The sequence below is a fragment of the Microchirus variegatus genome (assembly GCF_963457635.1).
Source record: "Microchirus variegatus genome assembly, chromosome: 23".
NCBI classification, from domain to species: Eukaryota; Metazoa; Chordata; class Actinopteri; order Pleuronectiformes; family Soleidae; genus Microchirus; species Microchirus variegatus.
The window spans coordinates 2,513,505-2,527,580 of record NC_139824.1 but is presented as its reverse complement, the minus strand read 5'-3'; the positions used below and the strand labels follow the sequence as shown (position 1 = coordinate 2,527,580).

General features: G+C 40.8%; 1 protein-coding gene across 1 annotated transcript; it reads left to right on the top strand.

Annotated features, from left to right (window-relative positions):
* The first annotated feature begins 3,047 nt into the window (after window positions 1-3,047).
* Window positions 3,048-13,567, top strand: LOC310943796 (uncharacterized protein). Its single transcript, XM_083909457.1, has 4 exons — window positions 3,048-3,197; window positions 5,479-5,576; window positions 6,516-6,588; window positions 12,986-13,567. The coding sequence occupies exons 1-4, from the start codon at window positions 3,125-3,127 to the stop codon at window positions 13,441-13,443; spliced, it is 702 nt and encodes a 233-aa protein (XP_083765583.1). The 5' UTR covers window positions 3,048-3,124; the 3' UTR covers window positions 13,444-13,567.
* The last annotated feature ends 509 nt before the right edge of the window (window positions 13,568-14,076 follow it).

The following is a 14,076-nucleotide window of genomic DNA, read 5'->3' as shown; positions in this document are numbered from 1 at the left end:
GTACAAAGTTGATAATGTCTGGGAGACCTTTGACCTCTATGCTGAGACACACCCCTCCTTACCCAGGGGGCCAGAGGCTGATAAATGTTCATATGTTTAATATCATATTATCTCCATGCATGTTTAGTTAGTGTGTGATTAGTGTGTGAGCAAAGAGTATTGATTTGCAAGCAAAGGTTTTTAACTTGAAAGCAAAGACGACTGATTTTTAAGCAAAATGGTCGTATGTTTTTACTTACAAACATTAGTTTTGATTGAAGTGGAAGAAATATGTTCTCTCATTTTGTTTTCAATTGCAACCTGCTCTGTTTTGATCTAAAAATAAATACATTTGATTGAATAATAAAGGGGGGCCCACGGTTGGTGTAGTGGTTAGCACTCTTGCCTTTGCAGCAAGAAGACCCGGGTTCCTGGGTTCGAGCCCCGTTTGGAACAACTTCGGAACAAGGGCCTTGCTGCAAGGAGTTTGCATGTTCTCCCCGTGTGTGCGTGGGTTTTCTCCGGGTTCTCCGGCTTCCTCCCACAGTCCAAAAACATGCGATATGGGGATTAGGTGAATTGGTCACTCTAAATTGACCGTAGGTGTGAGTGTGTGAGTGAATGGTTGTTTGTCTCTATATGTGGCCCTGCGATGGACTGGCGAACTGTCCAGGGTGTACCCCGCCTATCGCCCAATGTCTGCTGAGATAGGCACAGCACCCCCCGTGACCCTCTGGTGGAGGAAAAAGCGGTAGATAATGGATGGATGGATGGATGAATAATAAAGGAACAAAATTATCGCCCTAGATTCCTGTTTAACCACAAGAGGGCAGCAGACACACTATGGCTTTTTTTCTCTTTACCTTACTGGACCTTTTATTCCTACTAAGGAGTATTAGGGCCACACATGGAGACATTTTCTTTTGTTTACCATGACGAGATTAAAGTCGACGTGGTCGGCATTAAAATCGAAATGTCGAGAATAAAGTTGAAATATCATGTCGACTTTAATCTCGACCTTGTCTGTATTCTCAACACTGAAAACTAATTCAGAGAGAAAGCAACTGCTCCACAGCTGCAGTTTTTTCTGCTCTGTATTATCACGGGAAGCGGTAGCTTACAAGATCAATGACGTAAAGTCTCCTTCTTTAGTGATGACATGTCGAGATTAAAGTCGGCATAATATTTCAACTTTATTCTTATTTCAAGTTTAATCTCGACATTTCGACTTTAATCTAAATATGTGTTGCAGATACTCCGTGGTATATTCCAGATGAGTTGTTGCTCTTAGTTTTGTGAGATCAGGCTGCAACAGTTATCATTTATTGATCAATTAGGGCGCTTTCACACCTACAGTTGGATTGCTTTGGTCTCACCAGTCAGAAAAGTTTTAACATGTAGCAAACAGACGTGAGTACAGTTTGCGTTCACATGTCCAGAGTTCTAAACGATCCAAAATAGACCATGAAGACCATCGGCACCCGAACCGGACTAACCCATGATTTCCACCAGCACGTCACTAACGGCTGCCGCCATAATGCATTAAACTAGACCGTTTCGTCCCATTTGGTTTGGTTGCTTTCACACCAGAGGAACCGTACCAAAGTAGGGCAGATAAAGTGGTCTGAGACCACCCCGTCAGGTCTTGGACCAGTTGATTTGGTGCTCACCAAACTACCGAGATTACATTCACACCTACACAAATGAACTGAACCACAGCATTTGGTGCGCACCAACATATTTTCTCTATGTGGGATCAAACTCGTCGTCTTTTTTAAATTAGCGAAACACAGGCCAACATTTTATGTTTATTCAGGTGACATTTTATGGACATGTTAAATTTAAAAAATAATTCAAAATAAGTTCCTCAGCAACATAAAAAACACATCATTATTTTCACTTTTGAACATTTTTTGGAAACTGTGATCCAGAGCGTTTTATCGCCTGTAGGTGTCTGGCTCTTTTTCTGAGTGGACATCATGGATGTATCCATGGTGGACATCCATAGATGTATAATATGAACTGGATAGAGCACCTCCCCTTCGCTTCCGTTCATTCCTATGAAGCTGCTCACCCAGCGCATATGCCAAAAAAGTTTTTGACTTCCGCGTTTATTTCCGGGTTACGGGGCCCATAGAGCATGCGCACTAGTGTCACTACCATAATTCCTCTGGCTATGTGAGCGAGCCGTCCACGTTATCGACTTGCTCGGTGCGTACATGAACAGCGAAAGGCATGATGGGAGTACGCTAATGACGTGTGCTATCGGATTTCATGAATACCGCCGTCACGTTAACTTCGGCTTTAAACCATGGATTTGTAAATAAATGCAAAACCAACGATAGCGAAGTGAATATAGTAAGCTGAAAAATACAATGACGTAGTTAAAGATTAAAACGATCAATACAAATGGTTTATTTGGGTTAGGACCGTGACTATTACTTTATATGTGTTACAGGAATCAAGTTGTTTCTGTCGGTCACAGCTCCACAGTCCACACCGTCATCAGTGTCACGATGTCCGGGACTGAACACAGTGATAAAGTGCAGCATGTCAGTCTCCTCTCCTCAATGAATCCACACAGCAGCTCGTTAATACATCGATAATACGTTTTATAATAAATGTTAATGAGCGCAGAATAAACAACTAAAACCTGCTTTGTCATAATATTTTAAAAATGTAAATGAAACCCCCTCATTGTCTTCATTTATTCACATTTCTCATAAAGTTTTCATGTCGTTCGGTTCACTGACAGCAGCGCTGTTCCCGAGACGCCACATGACCGCGCTTGGCTGTGCTCGTACACAGCTGTGACGTCACTCTGAGAAATAAGACTTGTCTGGGCTTTTTATGACCTTTAGGAATGTTTTTCAAACATGAAACTCCATGAACTAAAAATACATAATATAAAGATTTATAAAAGCCCTCCAGCAGCATGGGAAAGAACTGTGACTCCTCCTCTTGCTCCTCCTCTTCCTCCTCCTCTTGCTCCTCCTCTTCCTCCTCCTCTTGCTCCTCCTCTTCCTCCTCCTCTTCCTTGTCCCCAGTCACTCACGTTTAAAAGCTGCTGCTCCTCGCGTGCTCACATCCCCACCTTCTCTCCGTCTCTGCAGCGTGTGTTCTGTCTCACACTGACCGGCTAAAGATGTTCTGCAGACGGCTGCTGCAGAGAGTCACACCGTTGACACGGAGGTCTTTCAATCCAACGTGCAGTAATGGTGATTATGATTGTTTTAATTGCTTTAAATGCTAAATGTCAACTTAAAACTACTGATCATATTTAAATGAAAAAACAACAACAACGTAGCAGTAGCAGTAAATGTGTAAACCTATGAATTAGTGTTCACCCTCACTCCCCTGTTTGTCTTCCTCTAACCCTTTCACTCTTAATATTGTGATGGTTATTTTTAGTAGTTTGAGTGTTTTTAGTGAGGAGTGGGTTTGTGGTTTTCTCCTGTGAAGCCTGGAGCTGCAGAGGAGAAGAGGGGGTGTGTCCAGCTTTGGGAACATGAAGTTCTAGACACTGGCTATAAGAGAAATGATCACAGAACTGTTTGAATTTCAATGGATGGCTTTTAATTTCTTATATTTCTGAAGTTTGATGCATGTTTCTGTAGAGAAGTCACAACTTTTACAGGATTTATTGTCAAGCATGATTATAATGACCAAAATAATACACATAATTATTGAGAAAATGTGTAAGAATATTCTAAAAGGATTCTGGTTGTAAGTATGTGAACTAGCTCAGCTTTCTGTTTGTACTTTACATTTATTTGTGCACAAACAATAATAGGCAGAGCTTCAAGATTCAAGGTTTTTTATTTGTCACATTGCAAAGTCATTTCACTTGCGTGTACTTGTACATCCACATTTCACATTTTGTAATGTTAGAAAAAAAAATGACTAAATGTTTTTGTGCCAAAAATTACTAAAATGACAAAATTAAGTAATTTGGTCACTAAAAAATAACGTTATGAAAATGTGTGTTTTTTTGTTTTTTTTAAATCACTTGGTTACTAAAACAAATTTATAAAGTGGTATAATGTTACATGTTAAAAAAAAACAAAAAACAACAATAATCTTAAATAAGATAATTATTATTTTATATAATATTATATATATATTCACAAGATCCTGGAATGACTGGAGAGATGCAGACCATGGACTGCATGCAATCAAAGCTGTATTATTGGCATGAAATATTGAAATTATTGAAATATTTTTCATCCTTCTATATTAGAAAATTACTTTTTGTGAATCATGACATAAATCTGTTTACATTTGGAATGCACTGTTTATTTGGAGAGGAGACTTGCGTGTGAGCAGCAGAGGGAGATTTGCTTTCTGTTTTCATGCGTTCCTTCACAGATCATCCTTTACTTTGTTGTTTCAACATGGAGAATTTAGACTGAGGGCAAACTGCCCATTTCATTTCCTGTTGGGAATATGTTTGGCTCGACAGAATGATGCTGCTGAACTGGAATTAATTCAGGTAGACTGCAGAATGTCCTGTTTTAAATACAAGTCATGTCACTTGTATTTAAAAAAAAAAAAACTCTGCTATGACTGCCCACTGTCTCTGTTTCAAGTCACATCTTCATTGGGCCGTAACCTTCACTGCCAGGAAATGTTACATTTATAAAAATTGTCTTTGTTACTTTGTTTTGTTAACACAAAAATCAGAAGAAGAAGAGTTGTGTAATAGTCTGTATTTGTATAGAGCTTTTCTAGGCTTGAGCTGCTTTGCACAACAGTTTCCACCCATTCACACTCTGCAACATGGGGTTAAGGGTTAGTTAGTTAGTACATACCAGCAGAGCCAGAAATTGAAGCCACAACCTTCTAGTTGAACAGAGCTACCCTGACTCAATCCTAACTCCTCACTTTTTAATTACTTTTACTTACAAATCGGGTACATTTTATATCAGTTAGAAAATTACTTTTGATACTTAAGTACAGTAAATGTCATATACTTAAGACTTAAATTACTATAAAAAGTGACTTCAACTTCTACCAAAGTAATTTTCTGGTCGGATACTTTTGGATCTTTGTACTTTCACTCAAGTATCACTTTGAGGTACTTTATACAAGACTTCAAATATATTCTTTTTGATTGAATAATAAAGGAACAAAATTATTGCCCTAGATTCCTGTTTAACCACAAGAGGGCAGCAGACACACTGTGGCTTTTTTTTCTCTTTACTGGACCTTTTATTCCTAAAGGGAGCATTTAGTGTTTAGTTTGGCGGTGGTTAAATCTTTATACCCGCTCAGCTTTATTGTGTCACTGGATTTAAGAGATGGACACATGACTACAATTGTTTATCCTTCTGCCAACTCAAACATTCAGATGCCACTAAATTGTTTCACTGAAGGTTTATATCTATGGTTCTTTATGATTCTTGTGTATAAAGTAAATGTGCTGCGTTCCATCAGGAAACAACATTTTTCAAGTTTTAGATCTGTTTTTAAAATGTCAATTTTTTTTCATGCCTGCAGCTTCAGTGCGACACATGGCCTTTGGGCTCCCGGGTGGCTCCACCACCATGACATATTTTCTTCTTTGTGGAGGAGGACTCACTGCTGCAGTCATCTATGTGAGCATCCAACATTTTTAAATTTAATTTTTAGGTTTGTTTAAGTTTAAACTGTCAATATCACACACATTCTGTGCTGATTTGCAATGGTGATATTCAAATATGAGTCTGTACTTGTGTCTGAAGAACATTTCATCTCTTGGTTTGAGCTCCACGTGACTTTGTCTGTGTTTCTGTGTTGGATGTGTGGATAAAACTGAGCAGAACTGATCCAGTGTGTTTTGGATCATATGGTTTTACATGCCATTATGTTTACATTATAAAATAAACACTATGTGGGCAGGCTAAGTGATGTTTGTCCATATATCTACACGGTACATTAAGAAACGGGAAAGTAAAGTAAGTAAGTAGTGAAGTTACTTTTCAAATCCAGTAACTAGTAAAGTAATTGCATAACAATTTACAGCAGTAACCAGTAACTAATTACTTTTTTGAGTAACTAACTGTTTCATGCCCTGCATTGCATGATTTAAGTAAACTAGGCCTACAGAACAAAGGTCAAGTCATAATTACTAGCAGTGTTGTGGACACTTTCCACTGTTTATCACTGTTCACCATGCAGCTCCAAGATTCCTTGATGCAGTCTGGACAAGGAATGTGATGTTACAAGACATATAGACAGAGAACTTACCAAAGCACCCCAGAAACAAAAATCTGTCTTTTAGACAGCGCCACTTTTCTTTTCCCTCCATCTCTTTTTTTTTTGATAACAAAAATGATGTTACATTATTTTTGTTGCTCCTTTGCCTCCTCTGTCTTTGACATAAAACAAATCACTTCCCATGTGCAGAGCAGGAATATCGCTGGGTGATGCAGTCGTGTCGAGCAGATGGACTTTATCAACAATGTGTGAACTTTGAAACTCTGTTTGATATTTTGAGTTATCATTCGGTTTGTGACGGAATGTTACAAGCCCACGTCTGACCTCCTTCTTTTTAGGCTTACAAGACTGTGAGTGGTGAAAGTACAAGTTATGAGGACAGCCTGGCTGATATGGATTCTGCAACAACGGGTCAGTTACACACACACACACATGCACACACACGACACCGCACTGTCTTGTGAAATAAAGGGAAGCTGATAATGCACATGGACTCAAACAGTATGGCTGCGTACCAGAGAAAATCTACCACTAAATAAAACACTTAAAATTACAGTGTGTAACATTTAGGAAGTTATAGTAGCAGAAATGTCTCTTTATAAGTGAACCAGCCAAAGCATTGGGTCACTGTTCACTGTTCAACACTGTATGTTGGCAAGTATCTGACAATATGATACAACCATATCATACACAAGATTATCTGGATGATATTTTGCCAATTTTTTATTCATTTGGATTTTTTTTAAACACAAAACCACTGTACGATGCAAATGAAGAAGATTGGCTCCGCTCGCGTAAACCTGATACATTAACCAAACTATAAAAACACTCGGAGAGCGCAGACCTCCACCAAGGCAGCTCAGCGTGTACGGATCACGCTGAGCTGGTCTCATTGCGGACATTTAATCCAAATCTGGGTTATGTTGCTAACCGACAGACAGACAAACAAACTCTCTATGTATTTCGGTGAATACATATACAGTGGTATGCAAAAGTTTGGGCACCCCTGTAAATTTTCATGATTTTCCTTTATAGATCATTGGTTGTTTGAGTAAGCCATTTCTGTTAAATATATCATATAGGAGACAAACAGTGATATTTGAGAAGTGAAATAAAGTTTATATGATTTACAGAAAGTGTGTAAGAATTATTTAAACAAAATTAGGCAACAAAATGTGCTTTAGCTTTCTGTATCCTTCCTCTAAACCATGATGTTGAACAATCATTGTTTTCAGGTCATTTGAGAGTTGTTTTGAGGCTCCCATGTTGTCACTCTTCAGAGAAGATGCAAAGAGGAGAAACACTTACAATTGTCAAGTGTCACTGAGGTTACCAAACCAATTTTGAGTTCCAATAGTTAGTGCTAAAGGTATTAAAATCAATAAAATGACAAGGGTGCCTAAACCTGTGCACATGCCTAATTTTGTTGCCTAATCCTTGCACACTTTCCGTAAATCATATACAATTGATTTCACTTCTCAAATATCACTGTGTTTGTCTCCTTTATGATATATTTAACAGAAATTTCTTATTCAAACAACCAATGATTTATTAAGGAAAATCATGACAATTTAAAGGGGTGCCCAAACTTTTGCATACCACTGTACCTTCTGGTGGAGGTCAATAAGAAGAATAGAGAAAATAGAAAGAAAAACACAGTTCTAACTGGAGAGATTACCCTTGGAAAAATTTTAACATGGCAATAAATCCAGTGATACCTAGCAAACCAACTTAAACTAAATAAAGAAAAAACAACTATTCATTCCACAAAAGACTCGGATGGTAAATTAACCCATGCACTGGAAGAAATAAATAAAATTTTCTAGAGATTTCTATAAAAACGTATTCATCAAAATTATGGCATCAAAACAATACAGTTTGTATACGATAATGTGATCACACAAAGGCAAACTTAAGACAAAAGTTAACATTTATTCATTCAAAACAAATAAAAACTTACTTACTGTACAAAAAATAACCTGCATAAATAAAAGCTTAGACTAGCTGCCTTTTTCTCCCAGAAGTTACAAAACTGTACACAAATACAAACTGGAGTTTTGTGTGGTCTTTCAAAATAGAAACTTAATTTTTTTTTTTTTATGTTTTCAAAAAGATTTAGACAACATTACCTCTACAGTTGATCTCTTCCAAGGTCTGAGTGTGACATCACACGTCACGTAACGTGCCGCATATCCCAGGTGCAGTTACAAACTATGCCAGCAGATGCCGTACTCCCCATTTAGCTGGATTTAAAGCGGACCTAGACAGGAAGTTTCAATTAACTCTGTTTTTTAGTGTGTATCTGCGTCATTACCTCGTTTATCTTCATAAACGAGGTAATGACGCAGATACACACTAAAAACAAACAGTTCAAAACAAACAGTTCAGCCATTGCTGAGAACGCTGTGTTTTATTGTAATCTCGGGCTGAGTAAGATCTCTGAAAAAACCCTTCTGGTTACGTAAACACCGGTTCTCCTGAATAGCAGATTCTCCTGCTCCGGGCACTAGTCCGGGAACATCCGGTTGCGTGCATTGTACCGCAGAAGAAGAATAACGTCCGTTGTGGAGGTGTTTCACGAGCGACAGTGTCTTCTGAATCTGGGTCTGACTACGGGTCAAAGTCATAAAAGGGACTGCGGCGGGGAGTCGTGACGAAGCTATTTTTAAACATTGTTAAAACAATGTTTTGATAATGAGTAGCAGTGCATCCACTGTTCCAGAGGGGGGAGCTGCGCTTCTGAGAGCTGGTGTGCTAATTATGTCACTTATTGGCCAATTGGCCAATCACAAGACAGTCTGTCTTCTGGGTGTGAGATTTCAGTTTGAAACACCGCGGCTGAGGACAGCTTGAGTAAGGAGAGATTTCTATCGGCTCATTTACAGCAATTAGGAGGTTTTTGACTATTAAAACGAGGTAATATAATAGAGGTCTACTTTCATACATGTGCAACAGGACCACTCTATGTGAGCTTTAAATATAAACCTTCTTTCACACTGTGACCCCGGATTTCCACTGGACGCGAAACGGCAGCGGCGCGGTTCTGCTTCGTCCTCTGTCCGGCGGCAATCCCCACCGGGCGCGTTACGGCAGCGGCGCGGAGCCTTGGGAGCCGGCGGTATTCACGGAAGATCTCGCGATAATCTCGAACGGCCGCTAGATCCAGCGATAGACTGTGTGTATAAAGGAAACAACAACACAGCTTCTTTCATTCTCCTACGTGGAAGAACTGTTGATCTGGTGTCATAAATGATTTTATGTTTCTCCACTTCAACAATCAGTCTCTCGTCGTTCATTATGACTCTCCGAGACGCTCTGATTAATTGACTGTTGACCTGGTCGCACAGGCCACGACGTAATGTTGATGTGAATGAACATGAAATGAATTTACGAGGTTCAGCAGCGGCAACGGAAAAAATAGAACCGATTCCTATCGATAGCGCTGCGGCGCGGCGAGCCGCTTCTGGGACGCTGCTGAGACGCTCCGCAGCGCGTCTGGTGGAAATGCTCTCATTGATTAGAATGGAAGCGATTTGCAACAGCGACCGCGGCGCTGCCGTTCCGCGTCCAGTGGAAATCCAGGGTTACATATAGAAACAGCGTATTTACTTTCAGTCCGAATAACTAAAATATAAAGGTATTCAGAGCGTTATGTCTGTCTCCACGGAGGGGAAAATCACGAACAGGACACTTACTGGTGAGTGCTATGCGGCTCACTGTAATTATCACAAGCATGAGAGCTCCAACGCTGCCATTGCACATTGTCCACCCGAATGCCTTCTTCTGGCCCGTATGAAGATCAAACCATCTAAGTGACACAGCATCTCAGTGGTGAAGGGAGTGCTTACTGATTTACAGTTCTTCATCGGGGACAACCCAATCCCCACTATATCTGAGCAGCCAGTCAAAAGCCTTGGAAGGTGCTATGATGCAAGCCTGAAAGACAAAGACCAGGTGAAACAACTGCGCAATGATATCAATGCAGGCCTACAGGCGATTGAAAACACCCAATTACCTGGGAGGTTGAACACCTGGAGCTTCCAGTTTGGTCTGCTACCCTGGCAGTCTATGAGGTGCCATCTCAACAGTAGAGAAGCTGGAGAGAAGAGTCACAGCCCGCATCAAGAAACATCCTTTGCTCCAGGCCAGCCTCCCTTCAGCACATACTCACAGGGTGTAAAACCAGCCTTACCCAGGGACGGTACACTTGGCGCCACAACCAAGTCTTGAAGAGCCTTGCTTCCACACTGGAGGGGAAACAAACCATCACCAATACCTAACACCTCATGGGAAACTGCCTTGGTTCGTGAAGGGGCTTCAGCTGCCAGAACCAACTCCACACCATCGGAGAGAAGCCAGCTGGGCTTAGCACGTGACTGGAAGATGCTGGCAGATATTGGCAAACAGCTGGTCTTCCCCTCAGAGATTGTCACCACCAGCTTGAGGCCTGACCTGGTGCTCTTGTCCCCTTCCTTGAAGAAGGTCTACATAATTGAACTCACCGTACCTTGGGAGGTTTCCATGGAGGACGCATATGAGCGGAAACATCTGCGGTATGTTGAGTTAGCCACTGAAGCACAACACCATGGCTGGAACGCGGAAGTCCGCCCAGTGGAGGTTGGTTGCAGAGGGTTTGTGGGAACATCGACCACAAAACTGCTGAGGGACTTGGGAGTTAGGGGCCAGAGCCAACGCACAGCCATCAAAGCTGCATCAGAGGCAGCAGAAAGAAGCAGCCAGTGGCTCTGGCTGAAATGGAGCATATATTTGTTATCACTGAATGAAGCCTGTCATATTTGGGACAAAAGTCGGGACCTTAAATTGCTTGCACAAAACTCTTGATCAGCATTTATTTGTTCATTTAAACCAGTGTGCGCAGAGAGCGCGGGCGAGTGAGAGGGAGAGTGGGAGAGAGAGAGTGAGTTCTGCAGTCTCAGCCATTAGTTAATTTACTTACTCTTCTGAAAGTCTTGTCTGGAGTAGACTGAGTTTCTTCTGTACCTTCATATAGAGACTGTCTTTTCTTTTTGCTCTTATCCTCCTCTTCCTTTCGCTTCTTTCTTTTCTGGCTTCCTGATGCATAATTCCGCTTCATGATGACCAAAACTGTGTTTTTGGTGAAATTAGATGAGAGAAGAAAGTATATTTTTCTTTTGGTATGTTTCACTGTTTACGGTCTATGTTGTTGTCATATAACACCATATTTATGTGGGCCTCGAAAGATCCCGGCTTGACTGACTTCTTCCCATGTCAGTCCCACTAATCCTAAATGGTTCACTGCTGCTTTAACAATGAGCTGGATGTTAACACTTTTTGATTTCACATTGGCTGTGCTATTGATCACTCCTGTTTTGAGTGCCTACCCTAGGCTGTCAGGGAAAATTTGAGGTTGAGTTCATGTAAGGTTTTATTAGTTTTTTAAATGTTGTATTTTTTAATTTCAGATAACTTTGAATGTGTCCGCATTTGGTGATTTTCATAGTCAAATAAAGGCGACTCAACAATGCTGTTTTCTGGTCAGGCAGCGGCTGCACAAGCCGTTCACCATAGCGTTCTATTACAGAGCAAAGGCACAAACCTGCTCTGCCTTTCTGTCTCTTCGCCGTGTATGGGACTGTTTCCCATATAGTTTAAATGTACGTCAAAAAGCACAATGCTACGCTGCCTATTGACGTTACTGTACTATGTTTGTGCTGCATTTACGTTCGCACTGCCTTCCTGAATTGTCAACACACTGTCACGCCCTCTTGCTGTTTTATGTCCAGCAATTTAGCGGGAGGTGTAATGATGGCTCTACAAGAGAGGCTTAAACATTTCTTAAGGCTGGCATTTGATGAAAAACGGCAGCTTTTATCAGAGGGGAGACCCACGACTGAGCTACAGGACCTTCTCCAAAGGAAGGGACAGAAAATGATACGTACTTTTCAAAAAGAGTGGTATAAGAAAAAGGACAGAGCAACTGTAGACTCTGTAAACTGAAGGACAAGTCAGAAGACTTTAATAACTCTGTCATCAACAACTTTGTGAAGAAGGAACATGCGCACACACACACACACACACAGTTTAAGTTTCTGTTATAGTACAGTACTACAATCTTGATATTCTCAGATCGCATGATGTGCTTTCTGTATCAGTACTATTCAGTACACCTGCTCTCAGAAGCGCAGCTCCCCCCTCTGGAACGGTGGATGCACTGCTACTCATTATCATACATTGTTTTAACAATGTTTAAAAATAGCTTCTTCACGACTCCCCGCCGCAGTCCCTTTTATGACTTTGACCCGGAGTCAGACCCAGAGTCAGAAGACACTGTCGCTCGTGAAACACCTCCACAACGGACGTTATTCTTCTTCTGCGGTTCAAAGTACGCAACCGGATGTGCCCGGACTAGTGCCCGGAGCAGGACGATCTGCTGTTCAGGAGAACCGGTGTTTACGTAACTGGACCGGGTTTTTTCAGAAATCTCGCTGAGCCGGAGATTACAATAAAACACAGCGTTCTCAGCAGTGGCTGAACTGTTTGTTTAGAACTTCCGGTCTAGGTCCGCTTTAAAGTTTAAAAAATATGAATAATATTGAAAATATACAGCATATTTATGTAAAAACTCCTGGATTACAGGTGATTATTGTTGGACTATTCTTTTTGGAATGTTGTTCTCTCTTTACTTTGGGATTTTAGTTCCTTGTCTAGTTTTCTGTTCTTTGTCTCCTGTTTTATTTTGCAGTCAAATTTGTTTTTAATCTATTATAAGTGGCTTTGAGTGTCAGGGTTACACTGAAGCATCTTCTCTTTACATTTTTATCTGCAGTGTCCTTAGCAGCACCAGAGGCAGAAGCTCCTAAACCTGAGGCCACGGTGCAGGAGGCCACGTCTGAAGTCACTGAAGTTTTTGCAGAGTCTGTTCCTGCAGAGGAAGTAGCAGAGGAAACGGCTGAGGCCTTGTCCGAGGATGCTGCAGAGGTGATTGTTTTGGAGGCTCCAGCAGTCGCAGAAGAAGCACCTGCAGAGAAGGAGGCTGAGCCTGAAGCTGCTTCTGTCACTGCAGAAGTTACTGCCATAGTGGAGACACCAGCAGAAGAAGCAGCAGCAGAGAAAGAGGCTGAGCCTGAAGCTGCTTCTGTCACTGCAGAAGTTACTGCCATAGTGGAGACACCAGCAGAAGAAGCAGCAGCAGTAGAAGTAGAGGACACAGCAGCAGAGGATAACGTTTCTCCCATTCCCTCCACTGAGGTTGAGACTGCTCCTGCTGCAGAAGTGGCTGCATAAACGCCTATTTTTAAAAATCTGAATACATGCAAAAGTTCATCAGTTCAATTTTCAGGTGCCTTACCTTCATTTTAGGGATTAAACAGAGATAATATGTAAAGTTTGATGCATTAAAGTTGCCTTTAAAAACAGGACATGGTCCAGTTCTGTCATTGTTACTCTGCAAATACTTTCATTCTCATTGGCATAGATTAGGATTAAAATGAAAACCGTAGAGAGATGGAGGGTGGTTATTTCATTCAGATTAAAGTCTGTTTAGTTTTGATGCTGCAGATCTTTCACTCTCTCATTGAGACAAAAGTTAAAATGGAATAATTTTTCCTCATTGTTTTGTCAGAAGTTTGACTCTTAGTTTACTCAAATCCCTATATTTTCAGTTCAGTTTTACATTACATGTCATTTAGCAGACGCTTTTATCCAAAGCGTAAGGTAAGTGCTTAAAAAAATTCCAATCTATAAAGTGCTACTCATAAGTGTTATGTACTAACCCAAGTGCACATTTTTTTTGTTTTACACAAAAAAACTTATCACATATTTTCCCTAAAAATGCCATTTTTACAGTATTTCACAGACATTCTTGTGCTGTCTGGTCTCGTTCACTGTGAAACTGATCTTTCAGGGAAAATCACGGAA